The following is a 20,251-nucleotide window of genomic DNA, read 5'->3' as shown; positions in this document are numbered from 1 at the left end:
TATACAAATGGATGAAGACTATTGCTTAACACAGTGTAAGCCGCCCTGAGTCTTCGGAGAAGGGCGGGATATAAATTCAAATAAAAAACAAAAACACTTCCTCACAAAGTCACCTGGTCGAATCAGCACATAGTCCAGTTGCTAGGTGACTTCAGTCTCCACCTTCCAAAAACCTGCATGAACGCTCTTGATTCCCAGGGGAAAGGATTTTATTTTGGCTACACACCCCAGTTATCTCTACATCCCCCTCCCTGTCCCTTAGCTCCAGGCTATGACAGCCCTGAAGTAATGCAAAGAGAAACCTCCGTAGAGGAAAGTTACAGAAAAGAAAATGGCCAGTTAGACCAACTTCTGGGTTGACAGGCTGCCCCTCCTCAATTGAAGAGGACTTCCTGCAAAAGAGATAAAAATCACAAAGAGGTTAGTTGAGGGTTCCTCCTAACCTCCCCCCCCCAGGAGGCTCCTTATGGGGGGGGTTACTTGTCATGGAATTGTTTCACTAATCTATCTGCCTTCACCTTCCAACTTTTCAACCAGGAGGCCTCAGAGAGAGGGTATCCTTTCTAGTGCACTAAATGCTGGAACTGCCCTCTGTGTACTCAAGAATCCATGATCATCTTTATTTCATAATGTGTGTTCCCTTCAACTTCAAGTGGCTTGGGAGCTGCCCATCTACCAACCTGATTTGATCAGCACCCACTAGTATGCCTCTCTCAGGTCTAGCTTGGTGAATACCTTCCCTTTGGCCAGGTGGGACAGCATGTCCTTCATTAGTGGCAGTGGGTAGGTGTTTTCCATACACACCGCATTTTCCCTCTAAAATCAATGCAGAAACTCATCAACCCATCTTTCTTCTCTTTAAACAGGACGGGGGCAGCCACTCTAGATTTTGCTGGTTATGTGAACCCCTGGGCTAGGTTGGCGTCAATATATTCCCTTAACTCTTTCATCTCTTTAGGAGTCATGGAATACAGCTTTGGTTGTATGGCATGAACTCAATTATACAGTCTGTGTGGTGGGGGGGTGAGAGCATTGCATTCTTCTTCAACAAACACTTCTGCTAAGTCTTGGTATTCTCTTGGGATCTCGGGAATCCCTGGGAGTGGCTCTGATGTTGTGGCAGCTTTCTCTTTTCTGTTAGTGTCACTCAGCTGCTGATGGGCTTCTTTTTCTGTTAAGATTGGGGGAGGGTTTGGACCCACCACTAGCCTTAAATTTTCGGTAGCTCCATTCCCAGGAGCCAAATTAGATTCCATTTGTTTAGCCGAGTCAGTCACCACTAACAAACCGAATCGGCTCCCAGTGGTGTCCCATCTCTAGTTTGATGGGTTCAGTGACAAGCATAGCTGGGCTCCCCACTATTCTTTTATTTATTTATTTTATTGATTTATTTGTCAAACACAACAGTATACATAAGTATAAGCATGAAATAACCATACGAATTGGATACAATCAAAGGGAACATTAGGACAGGAACGGTAGGCACGCTGGTGCTCTTATGCACACCCCTTACAGACCTCTTAGGAATGGGATGACGTCAATAGTAGATAGTCTTTGGTTAAAGTTTTGGGGATTTTGGGAAGAGACCACAGAGTCAGGTAGTGCATTCCAGGCATTAACAACTCTGTTACTGAAGTCATATTTTCTACAATCAAGATTGGAGCGGTTCACTTTAAGTTTAAATCTATTGTATGCTCGTGTATTGTTGCGACTGAAGCTGAAGTAGTCTGACGGGAAGGAAATTGTAGCAGATGATTTTATGAGTAATACTGAGGTCATGCCGTGTCGAAGCCTCTGGTGGGCTTCTCATGAAGGCTGCTAACGAATGACAGACTCATGGACTTCTCGGGGTGAAAGCTTAGAGAAAGTCTGGGATGAAAAAGCCCAGAGCAAATTCCAGAGCCCCCTTTTATTGTGTATAGGTAAAAATGGGTGGTTACAAAAGGTAAGCAGGGGAGGTTACATATTAGCATATATTCAACATGTGAACACGTGACTGCAAGCACATCCACAAGCCTATGATTTTGGAAGAAAGCTTGTGATTCTTGGGAGGAGTTTTACCATGAGGTGGCTCTTTGTTCTCCGCCATGAGGTGGCTGCTCTTTGTTCTCTGCTTATTGCCTTCGTGGTACAGTTGCATGGCAATCTACATAGGCTACAAAGACATCACTCCCACACGTGTCTAAGGTGTTCTACAGTTACATCAAGCTTGTATTTAGTGTTCTGATTCTTTTTTCCAATGTGTAAGACAGAGCATTTGCTGGTTGAGATTATGGAGGGGTCCGGAGATGCCGTAGGATTTTAGTTTTAGAAGAAGTTTGTCATGTACCACTGAGTCAAAAGCTTTATAGAAGTCTATGTAAATTGCATCTATTTCTTTGCCCTGATCAAGATTTGTAGTCCATATGTTTTTGCAGTGAAGAAGTTGTAAATTACAGGATATTTTTTTTCTGAAACCAAATTGTTTATTAGAGATTAGGTTGTTTGTTTCTAGGTGGAGGGTGATGGATTGGTTGATTATTGATTCTATTACTTTGCAGGTGACACAGCATAAAGAAATTGGTCTGTAATTTTCAACTAGGCTGGGGTCTCCTTTTTTGAAGACAGGGATGACCGTGGCTAGTGACCATAGTTTGGGAAAGGAGCTGGTCCTGAAAGATTTTTAAAGATTATGCTTAGGGGTTTTGCTATAACAGTGGAAAGCTTTTTTTAAGAAGTATGCACATAGTCCATCAGGTCCAATAGCTAGAGATGGTTTCAGTCTGTGAAGGGTCTTTTCAACATTATCTTCTGTTTGTGTTAGATCGTTGTAATCATTGTTGGTACGACTGGGGAATGTTGGGTGTGAGCCATTACTGTTAACAAAGACTGAGCCGAAGAATGTGTTAAAGAGGTTTGCTTTAACTGTTTCATCATTACATTCTTTACCGTTAGATCCTTTTAGCGGTGGGATGGATCTTGAGTTTTTAAGTTTGTTGTTTACAAAATTATAGAAAGTGTGATGGGATTTTGTGCGCAGAAGGTGGTCTTCTTGTTTGATGTGGTAATTGGTGCATTCAATTTTTATTTTGTCACATATATTTTTGTAGCAGTTTTTAAAGTTGGCTACATAGCCAGTTTTGTTTTTTCACCAGAGGGATTTTTTTTTTTTTGGATTGGAGCTTTTTTATTGATATGGGTAAATTTGTTTTTCCTGATTTTGGTGGTGGTTTGTGGTACGTTTAGTTTAATGACTCTTGACTTTAAGTAGGAAAACACTCTAGTGGTCTTCACCTGTGATACAGTTAGAGAATGGAATTTGCCAGTCAAGAGATGAGAAGTCAGTGTCTATAAGATCATAGTTGGTTTTTTGAAATTGTAGTTTGGTATACCATTATTATGGAGATTATTCTAAGGGCGTATATTGAGACAAAAGTCTATCATGCTGTGGTCACTGTTGGAAAAGGGTTCTTTTATTTGTAGTCCATAAATTGAGTTTGCGTTGTTGCAGAAGATGAGGTCAAGGCAGTTGTTGAGTCTTGTATTGTTAGTTACTAGTTGATCAAGACCTAGATTTGTAACAGCATTGTACAGGGTAGTATGGATGGGTTCAGTTGTACATTCATTTGTTATCCAATTAAGAGGTAGGTTGAGGTCACCCAGGACGATGAGAGGATAAGGGCAAGAGGCAGCCCATGTTAGTAGTGTTATTAGTGACCCATCGACCTGTTTGAATCGTATAGGGCTTGCTAGGGGTTTTATCCAGTTTAGCGACTGTGAAGGGACTTCCTGGCAATGGGTGCAGCCCATGTCTATAATGGTCTCCACTTCCCCTTGGGCTCCTGTCTCTGGCTCCACTATTTTTACTTAAAAGAGATGGCTTCACTTACCATCAGGTTGTCCTCACTGTCGTCGCTGCTATCACTGCTTGTCAGTGGTGCGACCTCAGGGGTCGGAGTTCCATCTTCCCCTTTTTGGGGAGGGGAGACCTCAATGACTTGTCGGGTGAATTTCCCCCTCTCTGTGGTTTTTCCCTGCAGTCTATTTGGCTTTGCGAGGGTTTGACCTCTCGCTTGTGGCACTGGGGCTGGGACCAAGCACTCAGGTGCTTGGTGACCCTGTTGTCCACACTGGAAGCATTTAATGGGCATCATGGAGGTCCCTCTTAGTGGCTCCTCTGCTTGGCACGGGCTATATCAACTGTTCCAATTGCCTCTTAGGTTTCTGCTCCAGGGTCTCCTTTTGGTGTCACCGTAATTCAAGGTCCATTGCTACAGCCATCCGGTACAAGTTGTACGATCTGGAACTACCCGGCAAAGGCAGATTTGGAGCAGTTCTTTGTCCAGGCCCTCTTTAAAGTAATGGACCAGCAACAGTTCAGGCCACTGCCTCAGCTTCCCAGTGATTCTCCAAAATTCCTGGACTTATTCTTTGGATAGGAATTGATTTTATTGATTTCTGCCTTTGCTTCTTGCCCATGGGATACATCCTTGAATCAGCTCCTTAATTCTTGTTAATTAAGTCATTAAGTCTTGCCAATTAAGCCATTGACAGTCCCCAGCTCAGGAGCCTCCTTGTTGTGAAGTTTGGTCACCCATTCAGTCGCTATCGCTTCCAGGTTGTCAGTGAGGATGGAAACTATTTCTCAGTTGTCTTGGTAGTTGTCTCCATAGCAGTCAATGTGAGCCCATGCTTAGTTTAAAAAGAAAGCCAATTTATCTGGGCTCCCATTGAACACCACTCGAAAGTGCAGTGGAGCCTCCCCTCTGGACCGAGGTGGCACTGGCAGGGCTGGAATACACTATGCCTGGACATGGACCCAGCCTTGTCCAGGGTAATAGGCCCATCCAGAGGGCACCTCCTCAGACGGCGGCAGCGGGGGTTGACCTGGCTGGTCTTCTGTGCCTGGGTGGGCTTCAGTAAGAACTGGGACTCGACCAAGGGAATGGCAGCAGTGTGGGGCTGATAGCTCAGGTCATCCAAAGAGTTGACTGATCCCTCCCTGGCAACCTGGCTGCATCCCGGGTTGCACTGACTGCAGGGCTTGAGGCATTGCACCTTGGGTAGACTGGTCCCTCTGCACGGGAAATGTAAAAAGTCAGCTGGTCAAGGACTGTCATCACATGGCCGGTTCGCTACGGCTGGCCAGTGATGCCGAGATTCATGTCTTCGAATCTTTCAAGTAATCCCTCCAGGGTTTGGCTGTGAGTCTGGTATTTACATTCTCCTGACTTGTTTAAATCCAGAGGTTCTGTCGACCTCCATTCTAGGATCGTCGTTCTCGCTTCCCTCGTGGATGTGACCGGTCTCTCCCTTATTTGGCCCTGGGAAGCTAGTTTGGACTCCAGGTCTTCCTCCACCTGGTAAAGTTCCTCGGAAGCCAGCCATTTGATGTCCACCTTGGGCCTGGTCCCCAGCTGGTGCTTGACTTTGGTTGCAGCTGCTGCTGCTCACTGGGGTGTCAAGGGGAATGGCAGGCTCTCCATTCCCCACAGGCTTCACCGGCACTCGTCGTCTCTCTGGTTTCTTTCTCCATCTTCCCTGAGTCTTTTCCGCTACCTGGGTAGACCGGGTAAGTGGCCAGAGCTCAGGACTCTGGACAGCAACTCCAATTTGGAGCCTTATTTTGGAGAGTTGGTTTAATGTCAAAGTTCCAAGTAAATATCCCCAACAATGAGAACTCCTAGGCAAGCATATTTCTCAAAGAACATTTATTGGGACATATCATATTGGCACAAACTTGGTGGAAAACCACCTCTAAGTTCCCACCGATTTTACACCCAATTAAAAGTAAAACTTTGTCACTTCTCCCCAAAGTCACCAGTCTCATGATCCAATCAGCATATAGTCCAGTTGCTAGGTGACTTCAGTCTCCACCTTTTAAACACCTGCATGAACGCCCTTGATTCCCAGGGGAAAGAATTTTATTTTGACTACAACACCCCTCCCTGTCCCTTAGCTCCAGGCTATGACAGCCCTGAAGTAATGCAAAGAGAAACCACCTTAGAGGAAAGTTACAGAAAAGAAAATGGCTACAGTTAGGCCAGCTTCAGGGTTGACAAATAGACTACTGAAGAGCAAAATGAAATGATTTAGAAACTAAGTTTCTATTGATGCAGCCAAAAATTGCATTTTTGGTTTTGAAACTATTATCATACAGCTGCATAATTCACTGTATAACCAAAGAACCTTTTCACAAGTATTAAATCTCAAATTCCAAGCCACCTATAATGCACACAATAGTCCATTTGAATTTTTTCTATATGTTTAATATTGTATTCCTCTCTCTTAAATTGCATTCCTTTACCTTATTTACTTTCAGTATTATTTCTATCTTTTAGGGTGTTAGCTATCCCATCCAATTTTGTGCCAAGTGCAAATTGTTACAATAAAAATGGTGAAGAGTGCAGATCCCAGGACTGAATCTTGTGGTGTCCCATTCGATACGTACTCCATCTTGAGGAAGAAGCATTGATGAGCATTCTTTGAGTACAATTTTCAGATCAGCTCTATTTCTGCTTAATTGTCATGACATCCAGCTCGTCAAATATAAGATAAGGTTAGTCTAGTAAATCTTGTTCTTGAAGAATCCACCCTGACTTCTAGTGATCACAATATTCTTTTAAAGATGGTTACAGATTACTTCATGACCTGCTCTACAAACCTCCCAGCTGTTGATGTCAGACTGACTCGTGTGGATTTCTTTAGATCCTCTTTTTACCTCTATATAGATTGGTATAATATTTGCCTTCATCTGGCACTTCATCGGTTATCCTGGATTTCTCAAATAATATACAAAGATTAAGCTGGTCTGTAAGCAGCTTCTTTCAGTGCCCTAGATTAAAACATTGATCATCAATTGTGTTGTAAATGTTGTACCTTGATGAACGTATCTTTTCTTTTATGTACACTGAGAGCATATGCACCAAGACAAATTCCTTGTGTGTCCAATCACACTTGGCCAATAAAAATTCTATTTCTATTTCTATTTCTATTAAAAGTGAATAATTACTCCTTGACAATTTTTTTTAATCAATGTCAGGCTTTAATCCTGCCTCTTAATTCTGCCTTGAGGAACACATATCCGCTTATTGGAAAAAAGTAAGACAAATGTTCTTTCACAAATGAAGGCAAATGTTCTCTGTTTTCTATTAGCATTTTGCCATTCCTTGAAAGCTGATGTACAAATCATTTTTTATTTGAAACCTACTATGAGGAAGCATTTTATTATCTATTACATGCTTTGCTTATTCAAATCATTCTGAATTTTATTTTGTCTGATTGCAAACTACCTATGTTTCTTCTTTAGTAACCTATCTTGATTTTTATTCTTTATTCATGCCATTTTTATTTTAGATTTTCACTTAAGTGTTTTGTGCTTCCATATTGGCACCCTCTGCTTCCTCCTCCTTCTCCTCTAGATTGTTTACCGTTGTGGTTTTATTGTATTTTGCTGAATCTCTACTACTCTACTACTATTATCCAGCTTTAAATTCTACTTATAATTTATCTCCAGGGATTAAAGTCCACTTTCTTGGTACCTGGATTTAATTTCCCTTCAAATCAATATCTCCAGTATTCACTGGTCACTTCCAGCCAGCATTCATTATTTATTTTATTTTATTTTATTTTATTTATTTATTTATTTATTTATTTATTTATTTATTTATTTATTTATTTATTTGTCGTAACAATATATACAAGCGTTGCATAAAGGGTTATATAATATAAGAACGTATATATGAGGAGAAACGAGGTACTATAAACATATATATACATAGGGGAAGAAACAATAGGACAGGAACGGTAGGCACGTTTGTGCTCTTATGCACGCCCCTAAGGAAAGTGGTGAGGCCAACCGTGGACAGTTTTTGAGTAAAGCCTTTGGGGTTATGAGAAGAAACCACAGAGTCAGGTAATGCATTCCAAGCATATACAATTCTGTTACAGAAATCGTGTTTTCTGCAATCTAAACTGGAGCGGTTGACATTGAGTTTAAATCTGTTGGTAGCTCTTGTGATATTGTTATTGAAACTGAAAAAGTCATTGACAGGAAGGACATTACAACGGATGATTTTATATGCTAAACCCAGATCCTGTCGAAGGCGACATTCTCCTTCCATTTTCTTAATTAAGTCATCTTGGTTAGTTAACATTGATTTAAGGATAGCTGATCACTTGCATCGGGGCAGGTTTCAAAACCCATCACTACCGGTTTGCTTGTGTGCATGCTCCTGCGTGCGCATGCTACACTTCTGTGCATGCATAGAAGCATCCGGGCAGGTGGGCGGAGCCTCCCACTGCTGCTGCTACTGATTTGCCCCATCCGGGCGAACCGGTAGCAACCCACCACTGACTTGAATGTTGCTTCACTCTTTGAAGAAGCAAGTTATCAGCAAGACAAGTCAGGAATTTCCTAGAAGGATCACATGTGACATGTTTCTGGAAGCATCATCTTAGTTTCTTTTATTTATACCTCTTATTTTAACCCTGATTTCCTCAATAATCTTGCTGAGTTTATTTTAGGACTCTGAATCAGCAGTAGATACTTCTAATGCTATAAGTGCAAATTCTCTTCCTTTTGTATTATTTGTGGGCATTGTTCTGTTCTCTTTTTTTTTTTACTTTTTTTTAACCATCTCAATCCTTTTTATTATTAGTTTATAATATAAAATACAAAAATACAAGAGAAAATAATAGGAAAAATAGGAGAGGGAAAAAGGAAGAGAAAAATGTAGAGAAGAAGAGAAAAAGAAAAAAGGCATTGACTTCTGACTCCCTTTGGTGCAATAGAATAAGAAATAACATCGAATCTCAACTTTTTATTTTTGCATAATAGTATAAACTAGCCATTTCTATAACAACAGATCTATCTAATCAATAAAACCCAAAATTTAAGTTTCATTTTTTTCAACCTCAAGCACAAAGTCCGGAAGCAATTTCCAAGTAAAAACAGAAGGTCTTGTGTGAACATTGCTCAGTTCTTATATTCCTTTTTTGTTAATAATTTTATTGAAGTTTTTAATAAGCAGAAAAAATAATAGAAACTAAACTAGAAAAAAAATCCAGAAGGTGCAGGACAAAATAGTTGAAAAAAAAGAAAGGAAAAGGCAACATAGGCAATTAGGAAGAAGTGGCATCCGGCCTTTATCATACCAAGCATAAGCTAATATATTTTCACACTTTTTTAAAGTTAGAAATAAGAAAACTCTTCTCCTCAGAGCCTCATTTTTATGGATACACAATCCAGAAATCAACTTTTCAATCCTAGTTTAGCAAAAAGTCCATTAGGAATTACCAGAAATATCCCTGATCAACAGTTTTGACCTTTAAATCATTATGATTTGACCTTTCATCCCTTTTTCGGCATTTGAAAGGAGACTTCAGAGCTTTCACCAGCCAACTTGTAAATCCCATAAAAAAGTATCATCCAGAATTTCTTTCTGCATGTCCCATAGTAGCATTGTCTAGAATTTCAGATCCTTTCTTTTCAGGGTTTTTTTCTGTTTTTCTGTTCAGATCCTTTTTTTTTTAATTTCTCTTTTGTATTTCCATTTTGGAAATAACAATTTTGTTTTCCATGTCTTCAAACTATAATGTCCAAGATTAACGTGTTTAGTTTTTCTTATCATCTTCTAAAGGTTTGTCTATTGAAATCTGTATCCTTTCTATTATTAATATTTCAGTTTTAAGATTTAAAAACTTATAGCCAGCCGGCTTAACCATTTTAACTCATTTCTGCCTGGTCCTTTAGTTCCCTCTAGTGTCCATTTGCAACCTTCATCAAGTCTCAGTTATTAATTATGGGATTACAAGTAGTCCTCGACTTACGACTGCAATTAAACCCAAAATTTCTGTTGCTAAGTGAGACATTTGTTAAGTGAATTTTGCCCCATTTTAGAACCTTCTTGCCACAGTTGTTAAGTGAATCACTGAAGTTAAGTGTCAGGCCTGGAAACCATACTAGACTTTAGGGTTCCAGACGCTGCCACATTTTTCCCCTGAGGGAAAGAAGGGGGGCTGAGGGGTATGGTAACATTTTTCAAGCGGTCAAGGTCGGATGGTGTTCACATCTGCAGGAAGAGTGGCGAGAAGATATTCGAATGAACTGGGAGAACGTGGGACCATGTGACCATCAAAGGGGTCAGGAGGGTGGGACTCTTGGGGTTTGTATAACTGGGAAAAGAATCCGGAAGTTCAGTTTTGGAATTTCACTCATCGTGTGCCAGTTTCCTCATGCTAGTAAAGAACTCTGAAAAACAATGGCTTCTGAGTTTTTTTTATGCAGAAGAGGTTTTTCCCCATTGTAAAATGGAAGTGTAATGATACACTTGTTAACGAAACTGGCTTCCCCATTGACTGCTTGTCAGAAAGTTGCAAAAGCTGATCACATGACTCCAGGACATTGCAACTGTCATAAATATGAGTTGGTTGCCAAGTGTCTAAATTTTAATCACTTGACTATAGAGATGCTGCAATGGTCATAAGTGTGAAAAATGGTTATAAAGTCACTTTTTTCAGTGCTGTTGTAACTTTGAATGGTCAGTAAATGAACTGCTGTGAGTCAAGGACTACCTGTAGTTGCATTTCAGTTGTTTACCATAAATACGTTATTTAATTATAGATTTGGTTTTCAGATCTTACAGCAAAAATAAGATATCTCTCCCAAACCATTTAAAACTTTCTTGTTCAAAATTTCTTAAATTCAAAAAAGGTAAAACAACCCAGATGTCAACTTAAGCTTGCAATTTTGAAGATCTCTACTATCAATAAAGTGGTTAAATTGAATATTTCTGAATGTGATTAGAAAGTGGGTTTGGATGGTTTACTATCCTTATGAAAGGCTTTTAGAGCAAAGAGCAAAGATTTTACTGAAGATCAAAGATGTCTCTGTTGGCTCCTTGTGCTTCATGAAAGTTTTATTATCTTCTCATGAGCTGCCATTCAGAGCAGTTGTGGATGATCTCCCATTCTGTCTTTCACTGGAGTGATTTGAAAGACCAGCCTACTCGCAGATCTTTTATTTTTTATAGCAATTATCATCTATGTCCCACAATATTTCCCTAATGTACATTTTTGTTTATATCTGGTAAGAGTTCAATTCCTCTTATTCCTTTTCCCATACTCTAGGCCAGTATAAAACACAATAAGATTTCATCTGAGAAGAGAGCACTATCATCATTGTTGAACTCAGTCAAGGTCTTTCCAATTATCCATATGCTATTTTTTCCTAATATTCAACATATTATTTTATATCAAATTCATTGAGTAAATACTGCAAATTTTCTCAGATTAGATTTTTAGACTTTTACTTGCTGTGTATTTGGGAAAGGAAAGAATAGAGTGTTTTTGCCTATCTTCTACACTCTCTTTCCAAATATAACAACAAATTGATGCTTCCCATTCTTGCCCATTCTGTTCTCTTGTAATTACAACTGGGAAAAGCCATGTATTTGTTTCTATATATAGGTTTTACAAGAGCTGTTAGATCTCAGTGGCAAAATCAGGACAAATGACTAGATGGCAAAAAAAGTTTTCTCTAGATTTTGCTGCTATCTAGTCATTTTTGTACCTCCAGGATTTGCAAATTCCTTTAAGCCATCTAATATTTCTTGGGAATGTTTTTCAACTTCATGTTGCTATGTTGTAATCAATGACTTCATCTTTGGTAAATTATACTTATGCGGGTCTTCTCTTGCTTAGATCTCCTGTGTTCCTTCCCTTAAACTAATATCCTCATTCCTTTCTCTTTGTGTGACAATGTCTCTTTTTCTTCACAGATTAGTTCAGTTTCCCATCTGCTACCAAGACTCAGTGCTATACTTTTCAAGCTACAGTTTAATGAACAGGTAGAAAACATAAAGCCAGATATTGTTGCTGTTACAGCAGCCTGTGAGGAACTTCGCAATAGTGAGAACTTTGGTAGTCTTCTCTCCATTATCCTCCTTGTGGGCAACTACATGAATTCTGGCTCCATGAATGCTGGGGCCTTTGGATTCAACATTAGTTTTGTTTGCAAGGTAAATATGAGGAGAAAATCCTGGGGAGGAATAAAAAAATAATAAAATCTGCTTGTGCATTGTTCACCAGTAGTCTTGTTCATATCGTCTAGCTTCGTGACACAAAGTCAACTGATCAGAAGATGACCTTACTTCATTTTTTGGCGGAAACATGTGAACTACAATATCCAGATATCCTGAATTTTCCCGATGAACTCATCCATGTGGAAAAAGCTTGTCAAGGTATGTGTATGTGTATGTGTTTTAAGATTGTAACCAACACCTTTTCTTTGTGGTCACCATATAGATATTTTGTTTGGAATACTGTTCAGAATACTATTTGAAACTCTGTCACATGCCCTTAATGATATTGATCATCAATTGTGTTGTAAATGTTGTACCTTGATGAACGTATCTTTTCTTTTATGTACACTGAGAGCATATGCACCAAGACAAATTCCTTGTGTGTCCAATCACACTTGGCCAATAAAATTCTATTCTATTCTATTCTATTCTATTCTATGATGAATCAAAGTATTTTCAACTCTTCCCAATTCTTGTTTGTTCCTTAGTTTCTCATAAACATTTGAAAAATTTTTTGCCAAATTAAATTGACAATAACAGAGTTGGAAGGGACCTTGCAGGTCTTCTAGTCCAACCTCCTGCTTAAGTAGGAGACTCTATACCATTTCAGACAAATGGCTGTCCAATCTCTACTTAAAAATTTCCACTGATGGAGCACCCACAACTTCTGGAAGCAAGCTGTTCCATTGGTTAACTGTTCTCACTGTCAGGAAATTTCTCATTAGTTACAGTTGGTCCTCTCCTTGATTAGTTTCCATTCATTGCTTCTTGTCCAGGTACTTTGGAGAATAGATGATCCCCTTCTTCTTTGTGGCAATCCCTAGAACACTGCTATCATATCATCCTTAATCCTTTTCATTAGACTAGACATATCCAATTCCTGGAACTGTTCTTCAGATGTTTTAGCCTCCAGCCCCCTAATCATTTTTGTTGCTCCTCACTGCACTCATTCTGGAGTCGCAACATCTTTTTTACATCACGGTGACCAGAAAGGGACTGGTCTTACCAAAGCAGTATAAAGCTGCTTTATCACGTCTTGTGATCATGACACTATTTCTTTGTTAATGAAGCCTAGGACTACTTTGGCTTTTTGAGTGACTTCAGCACACTGCTGGCTAATATTTAAGTGGTTGTCCTCTAGTTCTAGATCTCTCTCGCAGTTATTGCTATTGGTACCACCTATTCTATACCTGTGCATTTAGTTTTTCTTGCCTAAGTGTAAAACTTTGTTTTTCTCACCATTGAATTTTATTTTGTTACCATGTTTCCCCAAAAATTAGACAGGGTCTTATTTTCTTTTGAACCCCGAAATAAGGGCTTAGCCTTATTATCAAGGGGTCTTATTATTTTAGGGATGCAGGAGGCCCCGGGTGGCCTGCACACTCACAGCGGGGAGTCTGGCAGAGAGAGGCTCCCTCCATGTGCCGCCATCAAGCCCCTCCTCTCGTGGTGTGTGTGTGTAGAATGCGAGCGGGCCAAAGGTGCCAAGCTGCATGAGTGCTTGTCTTCCCCCCCCCCCCGATTGCGCGCCTCCCAGACCTCACTACATCAATGTGGGCGAAGCTGGTGAGCACCAGGTCCTTGAGGAGCTCGTAGCCAATGCCACCGGCGCCCACCACCCGTGCGGAAGCCATGGCCTGGGCCAGCTCCCCCTGTAGGCTCCAGCTCCAGCCATCACCATAGTGGGAAGCAACCCCCCAGAGTGGCTGCTGCCCTGGCTGGGGTTTGGAAGTCGCAGAGGCAGAGTTTGAGGGAGAGAAAGAAAGATTTCTGCTGCTTCTGCTTTTGGCTGCATGCAAGGAAAGCAGCAGAAGCAGCAGAAGTCTTTCTTTCTGTCCCCCAAACTCCGCCTTTGAGACTTCCAAACCCCAGCCAGGGCAGCGGCTGCTCTGGGATTGCGCTTCCTGCTCTATGGTGATGGTCGCCGGAGGCCTCCCCTCCCCCCCCCCCCCCTCCTTACTGCTCTGATTGCCCAGTGGTCCCCCCACCTGTGCGCTGATTGACCAGAGTGCCCGCCAGCAAGCCCAGGAAACCCCTCTGCCTTGAGAGTCACCGGACTGGATGGCAACCAGGCCAGACTCTTCCTGGGGAAGGGATCCTTGTGGGACCCTTGCCTGCCCTCCCGTCCTCCCACAGGCCCCGCTTACTCTTTCCAGGTGCCCGGCAGCGAGACACCAGGCAGCCGCCCCGAGGGCAGCCCCAACAGTCACAGCTCAGCTGGCCCAGCCATGGCCAATGCTCCTCCCTGCGGCTTAGCTTGGCTACAAGGGGGCCTGCCGGGACCTCTGCAGGCAGAAGCAGCAGCAGCAACACCTGCAGTGCCTCAGCCATCCCTGCCAAGAGACCCGCACCCAGCTGCAGGATGTGCCAGGCCTGCCGTTGTAGTCCACCGTGACTGCCCCACCATACAGCTGCCGCCCCGCCCCCACTGGAAATGCACATGCCAACTTCCACCCACTGTGCATGGAGGCCTGTCTGCTGCCAGTGGCTGCCCTGCCAAGGAAGCCCCGGGGCGGTGATGTTGGCACTGGTGCTGCTGTGGCCAGCGCTCATTAGCACGGGCTATACAAACGCAGTGTCTGAGTGCAGGGGCAAAAGTGGGCGGGCCGCCAGCATGGTGCAGGAGCAGGCGCTATACGGTCCGGGTGGTGGAAGGGGCGAGGGGCACAGGAGTTCGCAGGGATGTGGCTGCCTTGGGAGGGTTGGGGGGTGAGGGACCTGTGCGTGCATGTGTGTGGGGGAGAGAGAACATTGCTACCAGCCCTGGATAACTCTCCAAGGTTGGATCAGATCTCTTTCTCTTTTTCTCTCTCTCTCTCAGACACACACTGATCTTTCTTTGGGTATCCAGCAGAGACGGCCCTTCCAGGATTGCAAGGCTGAAGACTTCAGATGGAGCATTTTGGAGATGTGTGTCTGTGCTGCGATCCCAAGTAAAGAATGATCGGCAGGAAAAGGGGGAGGAGACTGGCAGCTGGAAATCTGGGCTGAGTTGCCCACCCCTCGCTAGCTCAGTTGATCAGCGGGCAGCAATTAAGAGGCTGAACCTTGATGAGGTGACCAGGAAGGGAAGGGCTGCCTCCTGTGCTAGCCATGTCCACCCCTTCACTAGGGCTTATTTTTGCGGGAGGGCGCATATTTATGCCCACCCCAAAAATCAGGCTTGGCCTTATTTTCAGGACATTTCATATTTTCGGGGAAACAGGGTAGATAGGGCCCAGTGTTCAAGTCTGTCAAGATCCTTCTGGATCTTGAATCTGTTTTCTAAAGTGTTTTCTATTCTTCCCATTCTATTATTATTCTTGGTGTTGTCTGCAAATTTGATGAGTTCCTGTTTTATCCCCTCATCTAAATAGTTTATGAAGATGTTGAAGAGTACTGGGCCTAAGATTGAATCTGGGGTACCACACTGCATATTTCCATACATGTAGATGTAGTTCCATTGTGGACTACATGTTGAGTGAGATTTATCAGCCACTTATAAATCCATCTGGTAATGATGCTGTCTATTTCACATATTTCTATCTTACCAAGAATTAGGTTGTAGTATATTTTGTCAAGTGCCTTACTGAAGTCCAAGTATACTATGTCCACAGCATTTTGATGGTCCACTAATTTAGTGACTGACTGGTTTGTAGTTTCCTGGATCCATTTTTTTCACTTTTTTGAAGATGGGAACGATGTGAACTTTTTCCAGTCCTCTGGTAGTTCCCTGGTGCTCCAGGATCCTTTTTGTCTTTCAGTTTATCAGAGAATTCTTTATGCACCCATTCTGGTTTCTTCTTGGATCTTCTTATTTTTCTTTTTCAATGATATTGTGCTGCACTGGAATTTATAATCACATTTTTCAGAGTTTCCTAAGCTTCTTGAGTTGTTTTCCTCTTTAAGGAATCTTTCCCAATCTCTCTCTAAGTTTACTAAAATCAGTTATTTTAAAATCTAAGACAATAGTTTGATTTTGTTGTATTACTTGTATCTGCATTATATTGAATTCTAATCTGATATGGTCACACTTCCCCAAATTTTGAAATCTTTGAAAGTTATGAATAATGAAGTTAGTATGTCAATGCAATATAATGGGTCCCCTGTTAGATCAATAAACAAGTATCTCGTATCTAAGAATCCAAGATTTCTGAGACTGATATATTGATAGACTTTACTAACACTTCACGAAGATAGACTCTTCAGAAGGTTCTTGACAGATTTCAGCATTGGGCCTTATCCAACAAGATGTAATCCATTGGTGAGAAAATTAAGCACCTGCACTTAGGCAGGAAAAATCAAATTGTATAGAATAGATGGTACCTGGTTCATAGCAATTGTGAGAGGGATCTAGCTGTCCTAGTAGATCTAGTGAACCAGTTAGCATAGTTCTACAACTGCTAATGCAGTTCCAGGCTGCATCAAAAGAGAGATAGCATCAAGATCACAAGAAGTGATAGTACTGCTTTATACTGCATTAATGAGGCCGCACTTGGAATAGTGCATCCAGGTCTGGTCAGCATAATACAAAAAAGATGCTGGTATCCTAGAAGGAGTGCAGAAAAGAGCAACAAATGATAAGGGTTCTGGAGGCTAAGCCATACAATGAACAATTAAGAGAACTAGGTATGCATAACCTAATGAAGAGAAGGATTAGGGGTGACATGATAGTTGTCTTCCAGTACTTGAAGGGCTGTCACAGAGAAGAGGGAGTTGACTTATTCTCCAAAGCGCCACAGGGCGGGACAAGAAGTAATGAGTGGAAGCTCATTAAAGAAAGATTCAACCTGGAACCAAGGAGAAATTTCCTGACATTGAAAACAATTAATCAATGCCTCCTGATTTTTCTGATGCTCCATCTCTGGAGGTTTTCAAGAATAAGTTGGACAACCATTTGTCTGAAATGGTATAAGGTTTCCTGCCTTGGGTTGGGGGTTTGAACTAGAAGTCCTCCAAGATCCTTTCCAGCCCTATGATTCTACTACACATTGTAGAATCATAATGATTGTAACTATGATTTATTATCTATTATAATGTACTACTTGTTTTTATGTGAGCTTATGCAACAGACAAATTCCTTGTGTGTCTAATCACACTTGGCCAATAAAGAATTCTGTTCTGTTCTCTTCTGTTCTATTTTCTCTCTTTTAAAATAATATTGCTGATTGTCTCAGCCTGCTATGACCCAGGTCGTCTAGGCAGATGCAGACTTCAATGAAGTCCTTTATTGCTTTGCTATCTCACAACAAATGGCCCTACAACAGTAAAGCTATACTCCAAACTTTCCAGAAGACAGCCACCCATAGTCAGTGCAACACAGTCCCATAAACTAAAGCCAAAAGTCACCGGAGCTGATTCACAAAGCAAGGAGGAAGTCTGTAATCCAAAAATAAGGTGAAAAGTCCACAAGGCAAGGTCCATTAGTCATAAACAAGATTCAGGGTCCAAAAGGCAAGGTCCAGAATCCATAAGGAAGGTCAGAGTCCATATGGCAGAAACATGAACTAAAGCAGAGTTTGCAAAGGTGGGGAAGTGTGCGTTGAAGGAAAACTGTTCCCGATGAAGACACCCTCCCCCTGGCCTCTGATTAAATCATCTCCAGCCAGGTGCTCTTTGTGAGGAGGGGTAGAGTTCCCAGCAGCCTTGCAGACCTTCTTTGAGCTTCCCTCCATGCCCTCAGATCAAGTTGGGGAGGTAGCTGTTCGTCATCGCCTGTCTGCAGCCAATCCTCCCAGCTCCTGCTCTCCTAAAGGTTTGAAGGCATACAAATTCAAATAGATAAATAGATACCACTTCAATGGGAAAATAATAGGAACATAAAGGAGCCCTCTCGGGCATCCTCTGGGCAATGGTAATGTCACTGGCTAATCCTTTCAATCTGGAAGTGCCTTGGTAGGTGTTCATGACATAAATGTAATAATATGTTCAAATAATTGCAGCTGTACAAGTTAATAAATTCCTAAAGGCAAAGACAAATGTGTGCCATAATACTATGAGGACCCTTAGTCACAACTCCTTCACTTCTTCAACTGGGCAAATATAACCCAGATCAGTTTCAACCTCTTTCCTTTTTGAGGTGTGGGGAAAGCAAATGATATTCATTAAATAGATTTGGGGAGTACAGGTGTGCATTATTTTTAGATGATACTTGTAGTATCAGCTTGGGTCAGAATCATATATTTCGTTATCAGTGAAAAGAGAGAATCCCAGCTTCTGCTTTCTTCATACACTAATATAGAATGAGCAGGAGTAAAATCATCTTGTGGGCTTGCAGGATATTGCATTATTCTATTTTGTTATCCTTCCTGTTTCCATTTTTGTTGTCTTTCCTGAGAGAAATGTTAGATCTATGTTTGGATAGTGTCTGTCATAGCAGGAAGTGTGGAGAGGAAAATATAAAAATGATGGCTGCAATTGTTTATTATGGTCAGTAATTTATAATTGGACTATGAGGAAGAGAATTTATGTTTGGTCTGTTTACTTATAATCTAGTTTTCCTGCAAGTATCCCACCTGGTCCAGATGTTGTCTGACCACCTAGTGACCAGCCCAATGAAATAAGCTTATTCCTAAATTTCAGTCATGTTGTATTGGTCAGATAACAATGCTTGTCTTATTTCTCACAAACTTAGATATTCTTGGCCAAGTGAGTTTTTATCTTTTGTTTTCATTTTTTTACCTGCTTACAATATATACAGGCTTGTAACTAGGATTATAGGTATGTTTTTTAGTGTCTGAAAATATTCAAATGTTAAATAAAATTATTATAAACTGCAAAAATGCAGTTTATGTAGAATTATATAACTTCCTGTCATATATGCTCTTGCCTTTAATTTCAGGCCTTTTCCTTTGCTGATAAAATCCATCACTTTATTGTAATTTGTCACCTACAAACACATAGAATAGAATTAGAATTAGATTAGATTAGATTAGATTTTTTTATTGGCCAAGAGTGATTGGACACACAAGGAATTCGTCTTGGTGCATATGCTCACAGTGTACATAAAAGAAAAGATATGTTCATCAAGAATCATAAGATACAACACTTAATGATAGTCATAGGGTACAAATAAGCAATCAGGAAACAATATCAATATAAATCGTAAGGATACAAGCAACAAAGTTACAGTCATAACTGGAAGGAGATGGGTGATGGGAACGATGAGAAGATTAATAGTAGTGCAGATTTAGTAAATAGTTTGACAGTGTTGAGAGAATTATTTGTTTAGCAGAGTGATGGCGTTTGGGAAAAACCTGTTCTTGTATCTAGTTGTTCTGGTGTACAGTGCTCTATAGCGTCGTTTTGAGGGTAGGAATTGAAACAGTTTATGTTCAGGATGTGAGAGGTCTGTACAAACACTGCTCTTAAGCCAAGAGTCTCATAAAGCCTACTTTTTTGGCATTCCTGAACATATATATTAATGAGAGCATATGCACCAAGACAAATTCCTTGTGTGTCCAATCACACTTGGCCAATAAAATTCTATTCTATTCTATTCTATTCTATTCTATTCTATTCTATTCTATTCTATTCTATTCTATTCTATTCTATATTAATGGGTCAGTACTTTTGAATATGCAGCTCTTCAAATATCCTAGCTAATCAATGTGGATGATGCATGCTGGTTCTGAAATCTCAATTCTGTGAATTCATATTTGTCCCTCCAGTTACACAAAGGAGTCTGCATGGTTTGCTATAGAGTAGTTTGAAAAGAAAGGACTACCTGACTCTTGCCTTTGCTGTAAGATTTTCTCATCTTTGCTGCCACAACAACAGACTGATTAGGCCTCTTCAGTAAATCAGCAGATTGCTGATACTATGTATTGCCTACTGCCTCGGCTTGTGATTTTTATAATGCATACAAATAGTGTAGCTGGGATTTATTTATTTAATTAATATATATGCTGCGTATCTCACTATTCAAAGTGACTCATTTAAAAATCTCTTGTCATTTCAAAAAAGAACTTTTCACTTCCTATACTTATCACCCCATCATTTATTTTTCTTTATTATTAAATTTGTATGTTGCTTAACTTCCAATGACTTTAAAGTTGGCCCTTGGAAATCCATGAATTCAATACTACTACTTTCTAACCAAGTAGTTGAGGAGCAGTTTTGAGCCAAAAAACACTTTTAAAAATCTTAAATTTTGACTGCAGCACAATATCCTGCCCATTCCATTGTATGCTGGAGTTGCAGTCTATATA

General features: G+C 40.8%; 1 protein-coding gene across 2 annotated transcripts in view; it reads left to right on the top strand.

Moving 5' to 3' along the window:
* The window catches only part of DIAPH1 (diaphanous related formin 1), a 281,001-nt gene that overhangs the window by 164,173 nt on the left and 96,577 nt on the right, over positions 1–20,251 (top strand). Inside the window, exons 21-23 of one of the 2 annotated variants that reach the window (XM_058174595.1) lie at positions 11,760–11,999; positions 12,092–12,221; positions 14,884–17,014. In XM_058174595.1, coding sequence (XP_058030578.1) covers positions 11,760–11,999; positions 12,092–12,221; positions 14,884–14,894 — 381 coding nt within the window. In that variant the 3' untranslated portion in view covers positions 14,895–17,014. Of the gene's footprint in view, positions 1–11,759; positions 12,000–12,091; positions 12,222–14,883; positions 17,015–20,251 lie in introns of those variants that run through there. The other variant, XM_058174593.1, reaches the window with a different exon arrangement.

The sequence above is a fragment of the Ahaetulla prasina genome, chromosome 3, assembly GCF_028640845.1.
Source record: "Ahaetulla prasina isolate Xishuangbanna chromosome 3, ASM2864084v1, whole genome shotgun sequence".
Lineage (NCBI taxonomy): Eukaryota > Metazoa > Chordata > Lepidosauria > Squamata > Colubridae > Ahaetulla > Ahaetulla prasina.
This window is presented reverse-complemented; position numbering and strand designations above follow the sequence as displayed.